This window comes from Larus michahellis, chromosome 4 (assembly GCF_964199755.1).
Source record: "Larus michahellis chromosome 4, bLarMic1.1, whole genome shotgun sequence".
Taxonomy (NCBI): Eukaryota; Metazoa; Chordata; class Aves; order Charadriiformes; family Laridae; genus Larus; species Larus michahellis.
Genome location: NC_133899.1, coordinates 49981201 through 50000746, shown reverse-complemented (window position 1 = coordinate 50000746; position 19546 = coordinate 49981201). Strand labels below are relative to the sequence as shown.

General features: G+C 47.4%; 1 protein-coding gene across 3 annotated transcripts in view; it reads right to left on the bottom strand.

Moving 5' to 3' along the window:
- MAPKBP1 (mitogen-activated protein kinase binding protein 1) overlaps positions 1-19190 on the bottom strand; it is a 100861-nt gene extending 81671 nt beyond the window's left edge. For 2 of the 3 annotated variants that reach the window (XM_074584635.1, XM_074584636.1), the window contains exons 1-2: positions 18991-19190; positions 17766-18109 (exon numbers count right to left, since the gene is read on the bottom strand). In XM_074584635.1, coding sequence (XP_074440736.1) covers positions 17766-17882 — 117 coding nt within the window. In that variant the 5' untranslated portion in view covers positions 17883-18109; positions 18991-19190. The remainder of the gene's footprint in view (positions 1-17765; positions 18110-18990) is intronic. The other variant, XM_074584638.1, reaches the window with a different exon arrangement.
- Between the last annotated feature and the right edge of the window lie 356 nt (positions 19191-19546).

Sequence of the window (19546 nt, the reverse complement as noted above, 5' to 3'; positions counted from 1 at the left end):
AGCACTGGGTAAAATGTCTTGATTGTGGTCATTCAACAAATTAGCAGCAGAGCTGGGAATAACCTCACCTCCCTCCCAAATTCCAGCAGCTATCTACTGTACGGCCAAGGCTGCACCGTTGCTGTATCTCACTCCTGCTTGAGGCTAGGGAGAACATTTTTTAAGAACGCTTAAAAATGAATAGGAGGAAAGCATGAGAGATTTCTTTTCCCCAAACCAATCAGGATATACAGAGGAGCACCCAAGCTTCCTGTCCACCCCCAGCCACCACTTGCCGCCTAGCTCTTGGCAATCCCTTCCTGCACTCCCTGCCCTCTGCCCTGAGGAATAAGCTTCTTACAGAAGAGCCTTTATCATCATCTGCCCTTCATGCATCCTAGAATTAAGGCGCTCTTCACATCTGTTAGTCAACACGCATATTGAGCACTCAAGAGATTTCTCCTGTCAGCCAGAAAGGAGACCATGTCCTCCAGGAGAAGCGATACATATGAACACGAGCCAAAGACTGAGACAACAAACTTAAGAGAACAGTACAAGCACTGATTTCCATTGTCTCCTCAACGAGCCTGCTGCCACCTCCTCCTGTTCCAGTACGGCTGGAAAGTCCTTCACTGGTAATACAGTGTCGCCATCACTGCAGCTGCTGTTCAGCCACCGGCATGGACAACTCCAGCAAACCCATGCGTGCTCACTCTGGTACTCATGGTAGGGCCATCTTTCTCCTTCAAGGATGCAAACTGGTACTACAGGAGAGACAATTATTGTTCATAGTCACGGCTATCCCAGATGCAGAACTTGGTTTAGTCTTTTCCAAACAGTTAAAATTTCTTGTAAGTTTTACAGCCTAAACCCAGCAACCTAAAGACATGAATAACTCCCCCTGCAAGTCAGCAGCAAGAAACACCATCGGATCCTCTCCACCTTACACACACACATACACAGAGGAAACCACCACTACACAATAAACCGCACAGAGAGACAAAAGGTTGTAAAAGATAACTACAAAGCAATACTAAACAAACTCATTAAATCATTCATTCAGCTCACTTTCCTTCTTCACATACTTTGCCCTTAAATGACTTCTTCCTGTGATTTTTCCCAAGCACCTTTTCAGTTTCTTTTCCTGAAGGAAAACCAAGTCTGTAAACGAGAGGCACAATAGTCCAACATAAGATGACTTATCTGAGGAGTTCTTTAAAGGTGATTTAACAGAAAGAAAATGGGAGCAGGCTGCCACCTAAGTGACTTAAAATCCTGAAACAGTGGGAGTAACACTGGAAAAGCAGGTTTCCTCTAGCCTACGTTTAGGCTCAGAAGCATGGGTAACTGGTAGAATTACTAAACGTGAGAACTGAGGAAGTAAAACCACACTTAGAGGAAGCAATTTTTATCCACAGGCTTAAAAACCCCTTTATTTTTGTTACCACCTAGCTCCTGCAATACTTCAAGAAAGCAAACCATTACAACTACCACCATTTCTTTACTGCCCTTGTTTTGAAATTCAGAAAGCCCTAGATCCAGGAACACAACCAACTCCTACCCCTTCAACACTTCACTTCTGTTTTTACATGTTTAGTTCTTAGCAAAAATTGCTGCAGTAAAAAGCAAAACACAAAAAAAAAAAGTTTATGGAACTCCATTATTCAGCAAAGAGTCAATGCTCCCAATGCATGATTTTCCAGTCAATAGTTTTAGACGCATTCATCTACTCAGATGCAGTTAGCAGAATCTGTCTTGCTAAGAAATAACTTTGAGCGACACACGTAGTTCAGAAATACCTGAAATACTAGTCCTAAGTACATTTCTACAGATCAAACAAAGGATATAAGAATCAGACAAACACTTGAAGGGCAAGCAATAAGACTGAACAGCAAAGCAACACTTAAGAGTCCAAACACCCCACTGACTGTCCTTTGTACTGAATGATTATGCTAACCCTACTCAAACTGTATTTTATGTCCTCCAGCAAAAAGATAGCTATAAAGCTTCTATGCAGTTTCTGTCCACTCCTTGCTGTGGTGCACTGACAGTAAGTTAATGGGCAACAGCTGGATACAAGCTTCACTCTCATCCCTGCACAAGAACCATCCCCTGGCTGAAGCCAGGCTACAACTCCCATGACCAACCAGAGAAGAAGTGTTGGATGAAATGGAGCTGATTGCCTGTCAGAGTTGAAGGACGCAACTGATGATTCAGATTCTTTAAAAAAAAAAAAAAAAAAGGCAGAAAGAAATGATTGTAGAGAATTGTTCATGGAGCGCTAAACCCTAAAAATCTTCCCACCTGTCCACAATCTTGCCCCTCTTCTTCCAATTGTACCAGTCTATTTAAGAAAAGACATTTCTACCTGCAAACCTCGTCTCTCTTACATCCTTAGAACACCAGAGGTTGATACCTGCAACAAAGCACTTCAGAGTCAATATTGTGGAAGGATCTGTTTACAAATTAGCCAAAGACAAACAGGCACTTAAAGTTTAAAGATGGAATTAACACCAGCCACAAGTAAAGACTAGAACTGGCTGCTCAGTGCTTATCAGCACTTTCTGCTATTTCTATAGAGGTCACTTCCTACATTTCTTTTCGGTGAGATAAAAATCTATTAGTGACAGAAAGGACCTCAGAAACTGGCACAATCTGCTACGGCAGCGAAGCTGACTGAGCAAGGACTGGCACTAAACAATCTTGTACAAAGAAGCAGAAAGGTACTTAGACATTGCAGAAGTTGTTTTTGCTTACAAGCACTGCCTGGGAGAAGTCCTATGTACACTTCATAGATTCAAAAGATGACAGCAGCATCCCAATGCACCTGGGAAGCACAGCTACACAATGATGTCACTTCAAAATACTGCTCCCTACATCATATCACAACATGATGACCAAGGCAACTAGAAGCTCCCCATGTACCCAGACTGCTTGTCTAATAGCTAGAGGACAGAAACATCTGCCAGAAGGAGTTCAAGAAAACTCAGTTTTGGAGTCACAAGAACACGAAAGATTGTCACAGACCAAACCCCATGGCTTTGGCAGACCAGGCTGCTGCAAAAAGAACTCTGTGAGATTTCTGACAGATGTTCCCCCACAAGAGAAAAGAGCTGGGCAACCACCAAGCAGGAAGTCAACACTCCAGACCCAAGTATCTCACACTTTATGCTCTTCCCTGAAGGCTAGCCGTATGGCATTTTGTTGCAACTTCCAGTCACCTTCCCCAGCCTTTTCCACTGAAGATGGAGCACTGGGAAGTCTTCTCAAATCAGCTCTAAGGAAGCGAAGCCCTGGTGCTACCCCTTTCACGTATTTATACCAACAACACTACTACAACAGTTCAAACATATTTTATATATAGCTCTGTGGCTTATTTCCAGGCAGAAGTAACTCAATGCTGGTGTACATATGTTTAGGCCGCAGCAACTGAAAAGAATTTCCCATAAACACTGTTAACTCTGCTGCTCCACTGTGACCACTGTGACCAGAACAGGCTCTACCACTGCAGAAATACAAGCCGTGTTAGGAAAAGAAATTTAAAAAAAAAAAAAAAAAATCCTCCCAGAAGCTAAGCAAGCCACTCGCCACCTGCACAGTACTAACAGACTTCTACTATAGCCCCAACAGATTTATAGCTATAGGTTAACTGCCAGCTCTTGTCACATCAAGATATAGTGCCTGACTGCCAAGAGAGTACATAGAGGTGACCAGGGTGTGTGGCAGCATAAGGGCAGACATGTAATACGTAGAGCATCTGCCAGTATTCACTTGCATTTTAAAGTAATCTTTTAAACTTAAGGGATGGACAAACGGAAGATAGTCAGATAGTTCTATTTGCAAACCCTGCTTGTACTGAAAATATCAGTGGTGCTACCATATTTTAATGAGTCTGACTTTAGTCCAATACCCCTAAGCTCATGCACAGAGAAGAAACAAGAAGGGCAAGGCATGGGAGACACGGACCAAAATCCAAAATGTACTTCCCCCGATGCTGTTCGCAGAAACGTCAGTGACACACAGGTGAGAGAAGTGCCTGCTAAAACCCCACAGGATGCTGATCCCAGTGCTAGTCCTAGGTTTTAACATGACCCCAGGTGAGCCAAACCCCAGGCAGCAGCCCACGGGGAGACACAGTGCCTGCTATATTCCCTCTCCTAAAGGAGGCTGCTTCTGCTATCACATGTACAGAACTACCAGGTGATAACTACCGTGCCTTTCACCAGATTGTTCCTCTCATGGGCTGCAAAGACAGCTCTGCCAGTCTTCCCAGAATAGATGAAAACAAACTTTCATCAATTTTTCTTTGGAACAGCTAAATACTGGGGGGGGGGGGAAATTAACACTTTTTAAAAAAAAAAATAATCTTGCCTTTTCTTATGTCTGAATCCAAGAATCCAATGGGACTGGACTTTAAAGAGGAGGAAAGCATAATCAACACTTCAGAAGTATCTAAAAAGACACAGCATCTTTGGTTTTGTGATGTGGAAAAGTTAATGACCACCATCTCAGGCCTCTGCAGAGATGGGCGTCTCTTGTCCTGGGGTATAAATAACCAAGCTTTATCCTTGCATAAACCTGTTTGTAACTTCAGGGATGAAATTGCCCTTCCTCAACGTGTCAGGTCAGTATCTTGCCTGGATCAGAGGAGGCTCCGTCAGGGAAGCCCTAACTGGGGAGAAAAGGGAAAACCTCATCCACATTTTGGGGATGATGATGGGGGTACAAAAGAAAAATGGAATTTCTCTGGATAACTGTTTATTTGGCAGATGGGAAACAGAAAAAAAGAAACAGTCTCTGTCCCAGGCTTCACAGGACTGGTTAGCAACATGCCCAGGGAATATGGATTAATGGACAAAGTGCAGCCGAGGTGGTCAAAACAACATGATAAAGACAACTGCATGATATACATATAAGGCATGCACACACATACAGTTATGTGCATAGAGTGAATCATCATATATAGACTCTGACCTTACAATCGGCCACAGAGGCACTTATCTTTATGTCCGTTGGGTGAAATGGAACTACTCACGCTCATACTACCTCACACAAAATTAAGCACATGCTTAAGTATCCATAGGAACAGTGCCAGAGTTTGCATTCATTTTCTTTTAAACCGTGCAAGGTCATCATGACTGTAAAAATCTTATACGAAGAGTTGTGTGAGACTTTGTGTACATTACAGCTGTAACACAATACCAGTGTCACTTTATAAGCAGGGGGAAAGAGTGGGTTGTAAGTTACTGTACTAACAGGCACACTAAGAAAAGTAACATACACTCAACCAGAACAGAATATGTTCTTCCTATTAAACACACACACACACGCAGAAAAATAGAACCATACTCAGACCATCATTCAGCCAGGCCCCAGCATTTAAGTACGCTCTACAACACAAAATCCTGCTTGGCAGCTGTTTACATTACTTTCCTTTCTGGGGATCTGAGAAAAGCATCCAAATTAAATCACACTAGAGAGTGGGAGGGCAGGACGTGGGACAGAACCCAGGCAGCAGACCTGGAAGTAAATCCCTCTTCCAGAGGGATGGCCACAACACATAGGCAGCTTTCCCTCTGCTGCCCAGAGACAAGACCCCCCTCCCCAGCAAGGGAGATCACCCACTTTGACATTTTATAATGGATTTTCCTTCTAAGCCCTTCCTTCTGCCCTAACTGCTTTCCACAGCTTACATAGATCACTGACGATTTACAGTTCTGCCATCTCCTCAGCACGAGAGGTTCCCTGGCTCAACTAATCCCAAATGCTATGCAAACACGCTTCGAGCCCACAACTCCCCTCCCCACAGCCCAAGGCAGGAATAGCAGCTCCCCTCTGCCTGCAGAGTTACCGTATTTTGTTACACAGCCTCCTCCCCTCCTCAGCCAGGGCTGCTGGCTAAGGCGGGACGGGTTGCTCCTCCCAGTACAACAGGCCTTAAGAGCCAGAAAAAACTACCAGGAGAAAGAAAGAGTTTCTGTTGCTTGCCAACAAACCTTTAGGCAGTAGGTGATGAGTGTTCCCAATTGTTTTAAACCTCTGGAAAGCACTGACAGCAAAACTAAATACCTTATCACAGCAAGCACTCTCCTCTTCCCACTAGATCACAGGACTCTCCAAAGCAAGCAGTATTTCTCCACCCCTGGTGACCTCAGAGTTCTCCAGGTACTCTGTAAAATGCTTTTCTTTCCCAAAAGAAAGAGGCAGATTTTCCTGAACTAACAAGACAATTCAGTTCCCTCGGCAGAGACACAGAGCTGGAAGCTGCCCAGTGCATCTCATACAACCACATCCTCTACCATGAAGGACAGTGTTATTACCCAGTTCAACCTGTGCTCTCTTCCAGCCTTGCTGGTCAGCCTGTAACCTTGGTCACCCCAGCTCCACCACAAAGGACCAGACACTGTCTGGAGACACAGACTATGAGCACATTATATGGGGTTTCTCTAGACTGGAATCTTGGTTTGTCTGTTTTTTTCCAAAGCCTGTGTTTAAATTAACGGGCATGGGCTTACCCAAGTGTACAGTCCCTGAGAAGCGCATCAGGACAGCGATGCCCAGAGGAGCCCTGCCAAATGCTGCTAAATGCAATTTCGCAAAAATCTACCAGCGTTAAAATTGCTTTCATTCTCCACAGTTCAAATTAGACCTTTTCTTTTCCTATGTATTACAAGCCATTTCTGCTATTTTTGTTAAAATTGCTGTTTGAATGTGGCAGTCTTTCCTTTTTCCTTTTAACTATCATTCTAGATAACGTTTTTCAGTAAACGTGGGGGATGATATTTTTTATATATAAAATGAAAGGATTTACTTGAGTAACCTGGTCTAGCAGGAGGTGTCCCTGCCCATGGCAGGGGATTTGGAACCAGATGATCTTTAAGCTCCCTTCCAACCCAAACCATTCCACGCTCCCATGAAATACAACGCCGCGCACACGGCGCGCCGCCACACCCGGTGGGCGGGGCCACGGCGCCCCGCCCCTCATCCCCCATTGGCCGGAAGGCGTCTCCATGGTGACGGGAGGCCGCAGGCACCGCCCCTCCCGCGGCACCGCGCCGGGGGCCGGCCCGGCCGGAGAACGACCCAGCCGGGAGAGATGGAGGGAGCGAGGGATGGAGGGAGCGAGGGATGGAGGGAGCGAGGGATGGAGGGAGCGAGGGATGGAGGGAGCGAGGGATGGAGGGAGCGAGGGATGGAGGGAGCGAGGGATGGAGGGAGCGAGGGATGGAGGGAGCGAGGGATGGAGGGAGCGAGGGATGGAGGGAGCGAGGGATGCAGCGGCCGGGGCAGCGCTGGAACGGCGGCCGGGGGGAGAAGCGAGGGCAGAAGGAGCACGCCCACCCCGCGAAGCTGCCGGCAAGCAGCGAGCAGGCAGGCCAGGCCAGGCCGTGCAACTGCAGCCCTGTGTTTCCCACCGGCCTCCTGCCTCCCCTCCAGCGCGTCTTGCAGGAGGCCATAAATCAGCCCGCTGGCCATTTTATTAACGGTCGTGTTTACATTCAGACACTCCTGGGCAGAGATGTTAATTCCAAGGACCTGGAGTAGCTCCGATGCACAGCAGAGATAGTCCGGGCACTGCATCTTCTGCCTCGGCACCACGCTCTGTTTTCCACTGATGGCTCCATCAAAAAAGTATTTCTCATAGAATCATAGAATGGTTTGGGCTGGAAGGGACCTTAAAGATCATCTAGTTTCAACCCCCCTGCTATGGGCAGGGACACCTCCCACTAGACCAGGTTGCTCAAAGCCCCATCCAACCTGGCCTTGAACACTTCTAGGGATGGGGCATCCACAGCTTCTCTGGGCAACCTGTTCCAGCATCTCACCACCCTCACAGTAAAGAATTTCTTCCTAATATCTAATCTAAGTCTCCCCTCTTCCATTTTGAAGCCATTTACTCCTGGGTCTTGGACATCAAAAAGCTTATCTCCAGCCCCCCTACAGAAAGTGGGCCAAGAACTTTGCAAAGCAAGCATCTATAAGCCACCCACCACAACGGTGATGCAGGAGACCCGCTCTTCCAGAAGTTACAGCCAAAACCACAGCCAAAGCAGCCAGCGGCAAGGAAACTGAAGAAAGCTACCTCTAGCCCAGAGTACCCTACCCTCATCCTCCCCCAGCGCCAGTTATTCGCACCGCTGATTGCGTGTAAAATACATCTCAACAGCTTAGCTCGGGAGGCCTGCAGAGACATGCAGCGCAAACCATGGATTATCAGGGAGGAAGATTATCCTCCCGGTGCAGGAGAATGTGGAATCCCAATTCCAGCCTCAAAAACAGCTCAGGATTTTTAAAACAACTACGTCCAGTGAGGCACACCACAGATTCATCAGAAATATTTGTTAATTCATTTCATTAAGAGTGCTATATGTTGCCGTGTCCCCATTCCCCTCCACCACCACTCCCAGAGCAGGATTCAGGGCACCCTCCAGCCAGCCCTCATGGTCGGGCAAGATACACAGAGCCATTTTTGCAGCCTGCCTGGCCATGATTCCATCCAAGAAAACCAGGTGAGCTGGGACCAGACGGGTTTAAACAAAGCGGATCCCAAATTTGTCAGTTACAGTTTACAGTCAGCAATGCTTTTGGGCCCAGCTGCTCGAGAAGGATGACACCCCAAAGCAGTATTGAAACAACTGCGCTTGGGACCACTATATCTAGTTCAAAACTGGGAGATAAGCCAAATGCAAGGAGTTACACAGCTGTTTTAAAGCCCTGGATGCTGGGACACTTTGCAGTAAGTGGATAAGTAGCCTCCTGTCTGTTTTACATTGAGGAAAAAAGAGGCTCAGAGACAGTCTGAAGAGCAAGCACAGAACCCAAAACCATTAACTGCATTTAAAAAAAATATACAGCTCTGTTTTAAGGTTCACTCTACATTTACATATTTCAGCAGCACAGAATCATTGGTTAGGGGCATGAAAAACGTCACTCTCAGCCCAGATAAAGCTCTTGCAGAAAAAACACTAATATTGATGCAATATAGCTGGCAAAAAAAAAAAAAGTCCTTTTACTAGTATAGCCTGTTTCTTTGAGGGAAAGGATCACTCAACAGGTGCTTTTGATGCTGTGTCACCCTTAAGATAGTTTGTCGTAGAAGTTCAGCTTGCAAATTGTTTCTAGCACAGGCAAGTGTTTGGCCCAGTACACCCTTACAGTCATGCCCACTCTGGATACCTCTGACACCATCCCCTTACGGTCCAGGTCACAGCCCCACAGCACAGCCAGGGCTGAAGCACAGAGAACAGCAAGTTCTGAGCACCAAGAGCAGTCACCAAATAAGGAGGCAGGTCTTGCACACACTCCTTTTACCTTCAGTCCTATTCAATGTTTTGGCAACTCTGGCATCTAGATTACGTTAGGAACCATGTAATGAACGCAAGCTCCTTTGGAGCAAAGTCCTGGACTGAGTAATGGTGCTTTTTATTTTTTTTGTGGCAAATGAAAGCATCCCTAGTACAAACAAGACTTCAAAGGCAAGCAGCCCCTTACGTGCTACTCAAAGGTGAGCAACCCATTTCAAAGCTCTTGGGAGAGCTCAAAGGCCACCACTGCTGAGCACAGGAGACGTAGCTAACACTTCAGCACTGGCACTTCAAACAAATGCCCTGTGCTGGGCCTGCCTCTCGATAGGGAAGGGCTTCTAAACAGGCAGCACTGTTTTCCGTAGTGCCTACTTGGAAGAAAAACAGGAGCAGAGAGCTTTACAAGTCTGCATCCTTGAATCTATTGACACTGCCATAAAGTTGCTTTCTCCTTCTTTCAGAAACTCCTCCATCTGCCTGCTTCCAAGGCATTTGTTAATGTTGTGACTCTCTACTGCTATGCAACTCCCAACAATCTACTTTATTTCAGAGAAAGGAGTCTCTCTGGATTCACGATGGGGGAAGTTTCAGACCAACTATGCAAAGTGTTTGAGAGATGCAGAAATTAAAGAACTACCACTGTGAGGAAGGAATGTTATTTTTCAAATTCCACCAGGTAAGAAGTCTCATAGTAGTTGTTAAATCACATTAGCCTTCTTGACCAATTGTGAATTTTAATACTGTATTTGGGAGAACAAGCAGGACTGGCTTTTATTGCTATTGGCTTGGAAACATCGAATACAACAGCAGTTCATAGATTTTTCTATAGTACTATTTTCAATCAGAGTTTCCCTGCAGTAACTAACAACAGTACTGGTCTCCTGGGACACTAGCAAAATTACAAGGCTTACTGGGGTTTCCACAGCTCTAATTCATATGGTGCTTAATCTGCTTGAGCCTGTTGGAAAGTCATCATCACCAGAGCTACTGAAATCATTAGTGACAATGGAACCAAGTCAGCATTTGCAACAGCATGGTTTGGGGACTTTTAAGCAAATAATCCTAAATGAACACACAGTCCTCACATGGGAGAGGTGAGAAACATCCCTGGTAATCTGCAAGAGACTGGGCTTTGTGGCTAAGGCTAAGATTTGGCCTCGGAGGATCAGGATTCAATTTCTAGGTCTGCCTCAGACTTCCTGTGGGAGTTTGTAGCCATGTCTGTATAGGAAAAGCACGTCCCATTCCCCCCACACCTTTTTTTTTTTTTTTCCCTCTCTCCAGGCTTAAGCCTGAAGCTCCTCTGGGATGTTTATCACATGTCTGTCCAATGTTCACTCACCAAAGCAAAGTAGAGATGGACTGCTCCTGCAGTCTACGGTCATATAAATATTAGCAGCGACTCACCTTTACGCTAATATTTTTGAAGACAGATCACATAGCACAGATCCACTGCTGGTTACAACACCCACAGGCCTCAGCTAAATTTTCCTTGCACAAGATGGAGACATGCTCAGTGAAAGGCTAAGCAGCACTGTGGTTGAAAGGAAATACTGGGAGGTTTTCCTGAATTGCAGTAGCCACCCTTTGGTGAGTACAGCCCTCAGCAGAGCCCACAGGGTTTCAGGCGCAAGGACCAGCCCACATCTGGAGCTGGAAACCAGAGCAGAGAGCACACCACAACCCTGCTACACACATACAGGACTCCTCGGAAACTTTCAGTTCTGCAGAGGCAGGTACATCAGACACAAACCAGAAGCCTGAAGTGAATGAAACCAGGCTTGGTGCTAGTTAATTATTCAGACCTTAGCTGGGATCACTCAGCACTAATATCAGGGCTTCATTGTGCTGCTTGTGCGCCATGTAAGTGCCACTCCCTGCCCCAAACATCAAGAAAAGAGACCTTTTAAAAAAGCCAAAGACTAGATAGTACATGGTGTTTACTTTCACTCTCACAGAGCGAATTGTACCACGACTAATCAAGCAACTTCTTCCTAAGACCTGATAAACAGGAAGTAAACTATCTTCTCAGATTTGCCAGTCCAACAAAATGCTGACCACTACTTTCTCAGCTGGAAATTAAGCTGATGTCCAACAGTTGCTTTCCACTAGACACAGAGGAGAGTGAAAAAATATACCAGTCATTTTACAGGCACTTGCAAACCCTTGAACAGATAGTGGTCCAACCTGGCCTGACTCCCAACCATCAGTTCAACTGTTCTCCCTCCTGAAACAAATGAGGTGATACACCATAGGTAGCGCCAAGCACGCAGCTAGTGAAACAGATGGTACACTTTGGAGGAGGTCTCTGCCCACTGTGTCTGTGGATGCCTTTCTCCACCAGCCTTCCCTGTACCACACTGAACAACAGCTCTGACCAGCAAGCAGTAAATGTACCACCTACAACCCCTCTGACCAGCCCTGACCTCTGCCATCCTACCATCCCAGCCAGGTCTTTGGCAAAACACTACATGCTTCACAGCCCACTGCAGAACAACAGCTCACAAGCAAAAGGGGGTCGTCAGTCTATACGTGTATGGCTTAACCAACACATCAGGGACAGAGTAAAACCTGCCCATGTGCCTTCTAAGAATACCCAGCTCATCTGAAAGAGGTGAAGAACAACATGCCAGCCAAGACCTCAGCAGATCTAAAAGACCATACAGGAAAGCAGCATGTGACCACCCAAGGGAAGGAATAACCATTTAAACTCATCAGCAAATGACCTGGTTTGTGTTATTTATGTGACTGCACCTCAGCTGTTAACACATCATCACTCCCCTCCTGCCATGGAGGGGTCTTCCTCCTGTCTTTCATGGTAAAGACAGCACAAAGGGTGGAACTTTCCAGCAATCTTGTTTCAGGACTGGTGAGAAGGGTCACAGTGGTTCATGAATACAGGTGCAGTCTACAAAATCAAACATGTTGAACAGCTATACGCTTTTATATCCACCATACTTCAAGAACCAGAAGCAATTGGTTCTGCAGTCCAACAGCAGAAAAACTTTGGCTTCGATATGCCCTGTGGCTAAGTCACATTTAATAGCCATGTTTGGCTCCAATTCAGGCCAGGAGAGCTAGCCAGATCACCCTGTAATTTCAGGACAAAGCATAACATGCAGAGGGTGAAGAATGGAGCAAGGAGAACTTGTGTGTGAAATTGTTAACAAACACAGGGTCATCTTGAGCACCATGTACTTAAGGATGAAGAAAAAGGGACCAGAGCAGCCCAGTAGGGTGGCATTCAGCCCCTTAGCTATGACACTCTCAGCTGTTCCACTGACTTTATCCACAGATATGGACATGCCATTGAAATGCAGGTCTGGCTATGAAGAAGCTAACTAGCCTTTGTCCTTTGCTTTAAGAGACACTGTTATAAGCCTGACCAGAGACAGACACGAAATCCCTTCTATCTCTGCACAGCAGCCCCTGAGCTGTTGAAGCAATTGGGTGTGTTTAGACTGAGTGGTGCAGAGCTGTGAGAGATCCCTAGCTACCAACTGGGGCCAAGCAACATTCATGGATGTAAACTTCGAAGCAGAACAGGCACAGCAGCACAAGGCCAGACCAGGGTTAGATGCATCCTCTCAGCTGTGCTGATCACAGAGCTGGTGGGCTGAGTACTGCTCGGAGTCCAGTGGAGTGGAGAAGGGGAACAGGGCAACACCATGCTGAGCAGTTCCTCAAAAGCACCGTCATTATGTAAAAGACCCTTGCGAATCCTGCCAAAACAAGAGCTTGTGACAGTGTTGGACAGGCTGCTCTCTACCTCACCCACACAGCCAGGCTGCTCAGCCCCGCATCCAGCTCCCTGGGAAATGCTGCCCACGAGGAACCCAGCAGGCTCTGCTGCTGCAGGACTGAGTCGTTCCCAAAGACTTACAAAGAATCTCACTCCACAACAAGCCTCAGCTGCACCTTAAATGATTTAATAAAAGGTGATGATTTTTGAAGCATTTATATCAGCGAGTCAAACTCATATGTTTCTTGGTTCTGTTCCAGTTCAGGTTCAGCAATTCTCAGCTGATCTGGTTAAGACCAGTAGTGGTCTAAACCCATTCGTGTCAGAAGCTATAATATTTTCAAACAAAAAGGGCCGCGTACTGAAGGCAGGAAGCTACAGCCAGGACAGAAACATTATTCCAGTCTCCTGTGTTCAGGACAGCTTGTGGTCCTTGCCGAGCCCTGAAGCTTCTCAGAGGATTGAGGAGCTGGAGAACTGTGTTGGGAATGCGAGGGGCATGACAGATCTCAAGCTTCCATGGATCTGCTCCCCTCTTAAATCTGTGCCTGTGCACGTCCTGCTCACTGGATGTGAGGCAGAAGACAGAGGCGGGCATACGTTCTTCTGCTGCCCTAGCCTGGGACCTACCATCAGGCTAATGCCAGCCCAGAGGCTGGCAGTAACAACAGACCATGCCTCACCAAAGGAGGACAAGAAACCTTGTCCCACTAGGAACAATTTAGGGCTCATTTTCAGAACAAAAACCTCTCAAAAAGGGCTTGCAGAGCCACCCAGTCCAGCCCAGCATCATGGAGGGGGAACAGGCGTGCCAGCTGCACGTGCTCACAGGACACTTGGTGGGGGGAAGACCACAGTACAACAGTACCTGTGCTGAATGACTTCCTGCTGGGGAATGTCAGGTTTTAGTCAAAGCGCTCTTTTAAACTGGCAACTTGAAATATTTCTGGCTTAGAAAAAACAGTAGAGATCAAAGAAACAAGCAGCAAATTCCAAATGTGTTTCTTTGACTCACTGGCTTACAGTTTCAGGGAAAAGCCTGTAGCAGGTTTTGTAGCAATTTGTTTCTCCCTTGACATTCATAATTGGGTTTGACTGAGGATAACACACACACACCCCCTAAAATAGGCACAGCTACATCACTTAAAAAGATGCTTATATTTACAAGAGTAGAGCTTAACAATACGAACATCCCCTGCAGGAACTGTACTTGCTCAGGTACATTACTTCTGTCAAAGCAAGAGATTTGTTTAGCCAAGTTGCAGGGTACGGATGGCAACGAGGGCATTTTAGCAATGGGAGACGGCTCAATCCTTAGCTTCCCCACTGCCCTGCTAGTGCCGTTCAGGGTGATCAGGGTGATCGATGCTGCTTCAAAGGCACTTGGTGCCCAGTTTTTAACTCCATGTCTCTACTGGAATCACAAGCACGGTGAGCAGATGCACGGCTGGGATTCTGGTAGGGCTAGCAATCCTCTAGAAATTGAACTCAGGCCAACCAACTTATCTGAGGAAATTTTAGCTTCCAGCCACCACACTGACATGTTACAATCGAACAAGCAACAGGCCTAGGCGTAAATCACTGTACTCTAGGTCTACACTGGTTCAACACAAGAAATGGAGATCTGGACAGGACAGAGAAAGTGGATTCAAGCCACAAACATCAGAAGACACACACACACAAAAGTCTAAACGCAGAGCTAGTCACGCAGCAACAAAAATCAGGACTCTCACAAAACAAAAGTTGTTTCTAAAAAGCAGCAACAAAACTGAACGCTACATCAAATTTATCAACAAGCTTTACTTAAAGAGATCCTTTATTTTATCTATTTTTTTTTTTTTACGTATCCATGATTATGTATTGGTTCCTTAGTTTTACTCCTGCAGAGATCTCCTGGGGCTGCACAGTAAAACCATGCATTAGTTATAGGCAAGGAATAAGTCCTAATAAAAGTCACAAAACAAGTTCTCTCTTGTACAGCTCCCAAGTAACACATTGCATGTCCTGCACAGCCCTCATGCAAAATATCTGTACTTACCCACACTCCCCCTTCCAGAGCAATGCACAAACAGGTCTCTGCGGAGCCAGCCTCCCACAGCCTGCCCACATTCAGCCCAGCATTACACGGCTGCTTCATTGATAGGAGCCAGTTTCCACAGGGCTTCTCTTCAGCATGACAAACTGCCCAAGGGGTCTGTCCCTAACCATTGAGATAGCCTGGCAGGCTTCACACCGCCAAAGTGTTGTTTAGGAAAGAGCAGGGACACCAGGGACACTTTCCATTAGAGGGGGAAAAAAAAAAAAATAAATCACAGCTCATGGAAGTCAAGGAAGTGCCACTGAGGGTGCCTGTCCATCTTAAACTGAGCAGCTGGTTGCAATAAAAGCTCGAGGGACTCAGAGGAACCATAGAGCTGTTGAGGGCTTGCTTTTCACCTACATCTGCATGTACAAAGCACAATATCACCTTTCAGGCATTAATCTAGGGCAACAGTCCTGGCTCCATCCTATATAACCAAGCAGTATTCAGCAGAGATGACCAGCCAAAGCTACCAGCTTCATAGGCCCATCCATTCTTCCACATGCATGACTAGAGCCACATGCATCTCTTGGAGCAGCCATTTCTCAAAAAGTCCGAGACAAAGATGCCTGGAAAAGCCCTTCCTGCAGGTCAGCAAAGATCCTTTGGGAGCAATGTGTATGATGCTCAATTTCAGTCCCAAGGGGTTTACATTCATACCAAATAGCAGACTGAGAGGATCTGTTTCCTGCTATTTTAGAAAAGTAGAGCTGCTTCTCACCTCAGAAGGCAGAGGAGCACATACACAGCAGAGGGTGCATCTCCACAGATATCAAACATGGGAACTTCTTCTGTTGCATCTTTGGTAAGAAGCCTACTCCTTTCTGCCTTGCCCATCCCAGCTGTCCCACTGAAGACAGGACATAACTCATTTGAGGGAAATTAAGAGCAGAATGCTTTGGGAAACCAACACGAGCACTCTTCATGATGACAAGTAGATTCTACCAGCAAAGTCTCCACCAGTTCCTCTGCATCTCACTGATTAACTGCTCTTACTAATAAGATACACAAAATCAAGCCCTCAAACCCTAATTTGATGATGTAGAATGAATCCATGATATTCCCAGTGGATCAGACAGCTCTGGCTGCACACTGGGAGACAGCACAAGGGATACAATGGAGCTCTTCAAAAAGGCATGTGCAAGGTAAAAAAAGAAAAAAAAAAAAAAAAACACCCACACAAAAAAAACCCCAAACAATGAAAAAAAAAACCCAAACCAAAACAGGTACCAGAGAATACCCAGGGTTTATAGCAGCAGGTCCCAACTCTGCAAAGGAGTGGGCAAACCTCGGCTCCTTTTCACAGAGCCAGAATCCAATGCCCACTGTACATGGTGGTACAGGTGGCTTTTGGCTCTTGTGACAGAGGTCTCTGCAGAATACAGATCAACGAACTGCCCTTCAGCAATGGCTACAAAGCACGTTTCACTGGCAGTCCACAGGCCACATTAAATGCGACGCATGCACATTCACACACCGAGGTCAAGCATGAACACCTCTTCTAGACAGCTTTAAGGAAGCCAAGCAGGTTTTTCGCTTGGTTTGCAAGGGAAGAATATTACGTTCCTTGGTATTGAACAGCCATCTCAGGGGACGGTTTTGAGAACAGGATTTCATGCTGGGGACAGGGCATTTAGATAAAGTATCATTTATTTCCCCTGCAGTTTTTACACACTCCTCACTCCAGCAGCTAACTTTTGAAGCGCTACTGTTTTGAGACAAATGAATGCACTTTGCAGTCATGGATTATAAGGATTTCTTATTTATTAGTGAGTCTTCACAAGGAGGGGAGGGATTAAGCTTTCTATTTATGGAGAACGAGAGCGCTATGCAAAGGCTGAGTGATTTGCCCAGGGTTACAAGTGAATCAGTGGCAGGGACAGACCGGGGTGCCCTGACTCAGAGGCGCCTGCTGTCAGCACAAGGCAATGCCACCCAGCTCCTGTTCTCCCTGCAGCCTGGGTTAAGTCATCCTCCTCTCCTCATGACACCAGTCAACTCCCAATCAGTGACTATCAGTCAGGAATTGTCTGCAACACCAAGAAGAACGATGGATTTTTCAGGCAGATGCAATTATACCCTAGATGAGACATCCCCAAGGAAGGGGGTCTGAGGCACACAGAGGAAAGTGCATCCAGGCCTGTGGAACACAAACCCCATCAGAACAGTCACCTGCAAGAGATGTCTCACATCCTCTATGTTTCAGATCATCCTACCCTTCCCCTCATGCTCAAAGAACACTCCTTTGCGGGGCTGAGAGCAATTGCTTACACAGAAGAACAGGTCTTTTGTGTATCGGTAGCTGCCGGTAACACAGGTTAGCAGTTGGAAATATGGAGGAAGAGGCAGCATTATGTTTCTCCTGTCAGTCATCTGTAACAACTCCACACACCACAGCGTCGGAAATGCTAAAAGCTTTCTGATACAGATTGGTTACATACACACAAGCAAAAAGAGTGTGTTTCAGAAAGGGATCCAGGGTTTAGCAAGGAGATGAAGCACAGTAAAGACCCCAACTAAAAGACAGACTACAGTCACGTATCAGTTGCTCTGCATCACTCTACAGTTACACCAGTTACTCCCAAAGCAGTATTGTTAGTACAGATGGGACCTCAGGCAACAAAGTTAAAGCATGCTAGCTGCACCACAGAGAACTCACCTTGCTGCCTATATCTTCACGCTTGTTCCCAGGCTTGCTTCTCCTCAGCTTAATGGAAGGGGAGCGAAGCAGATTTTTGATCCGACTTGTTATTGTAGACCCTTCGACCGACATCATCTCCAGGTGCCAAGAGGGTGTTCACCCCACACACAAACTGTGCCTGGGGAAGGAGCCCAGGTTTGAGGCAGAAATACCGACGTGCTCAGCTTTGCTTATACTCGTTCACATATCTCTCAGCGATTCTGCTCGGGAACTCCACTCCTGTTACACTGCAAAGCTATTCACAGAGGCTGGCAGACTTTCCTTTTGCAGATTCCAGAGGATCAAATCAGCAATAATCTAAACTGAAAGATGCACCCATGGGTCAATACAACATTCGCAATAAATTCTAGCCTCATTCTTCACAAGAAATGCCAAATGCAAGAGTTTATGATAAGGACGGGTGCCGTATTACTTATTCTCAGAGGCTTCCACAAAAATTATCATCCTTTTAGTATCAATTAACACATTGGAACCAATTCCCAGATCCAAAATTTAGATGTTTTACACTTCAGTATCATCTTATGACAAATACAGAAATTCCCACCATTGGAGTCCATTACCAGGGTCCATCCAGCCCCTTGCTTTTGCTCCATACACCATCCATTCCACCTTAGGCTTCACAGTCTGGAAAAGCACAACGCTGTACTTGACTATTAAATGCCAAGTCGCAGAAGCACACCGAGAATAAACCCGAAGGAGTTTTTAACTCTCACTAATTTATCTTTGCTTTAAGTACACACGTATAGTGGGTGATAGCTGATAATAAAGGCATATTATATTTCACATCCCCACACCCCCTATTTATAAAAAGGGGATCAAGGAGGAGCTGTAACTGCTGCCAACGATTACAGACCCCCGGCCAAAACCTTCGCCTTCCCCGAAGCCCCGACGGCAGCCGGAGGGAAGCGGGGGAACGAGGAGGGATCCAGTCAAAGCCGGCAGTAAATTATCCTCCCGGCTTCCGTGCAAAATGGGGGCGGGGGGAAGAGAGAGCGAGAAAGAGAGAAGGGGAGAGAGAGGAGCAGGAGAGGAGGAGATGAAGAGAGGAAGAAGAGAGGAACATCCAAGCCAGCACAACCGCCAGCCCCTCTCCCTGCGGCGGCGGCACTGCGGGCTCAGGGGACGCGTCTCTTCCCCCCACGCACCCCCCTCAGCCTAACCCGCCGGGTTAAACCTCTCCTACCTGGCGCCCAGGAGCGGCTCTGCCGGCGAGGCCGGCGACCACGGTGCCCCGCAGCGCCTGCCCATGCAGCCGGCCTCCCCCGAGGAGGGGCCGCGGCGCGGGCCGCCCCCGCGGGCGGGGCGGGGGCCGTTCCCTCAGAGGCAGCGGCAGCGAAGGGGGCGGCTCCGCAGTCTCAGGCCTCGGCCAGAAGCGGGGGGTCGAGGCCGCCCGCCGCCCCGGCCCCGGGAGCCCAGGGGCGAGCGCTCGCCCGCGCCGCCCAGCCGCTCCCCCCGCCGGCCGCAGCGCCGCCCGCAGCCCCGGCACGGCCGCCCGGCCGCGCTACGGCGGCCCGCGCTGGTCAAAACACGACGCGGAGCCGGGGGCGGGGGGGCGGCGGAGGGAGACGGGACAGCGAGGGGGGTGTTGGCGGAGGGATCGTGGGGCGGTGGTGGCGTGCTGAGGAGGCCCGTTAACGAGCTTTGGGGTAGGGGCTGTCGGTTGTGTCCCTGCCGCCGCCGTCCCCGTGCCGCAGGGCGGTTTGCTGTCACCGGGAGCGTCGCACTGGGCAGTCTGCCCC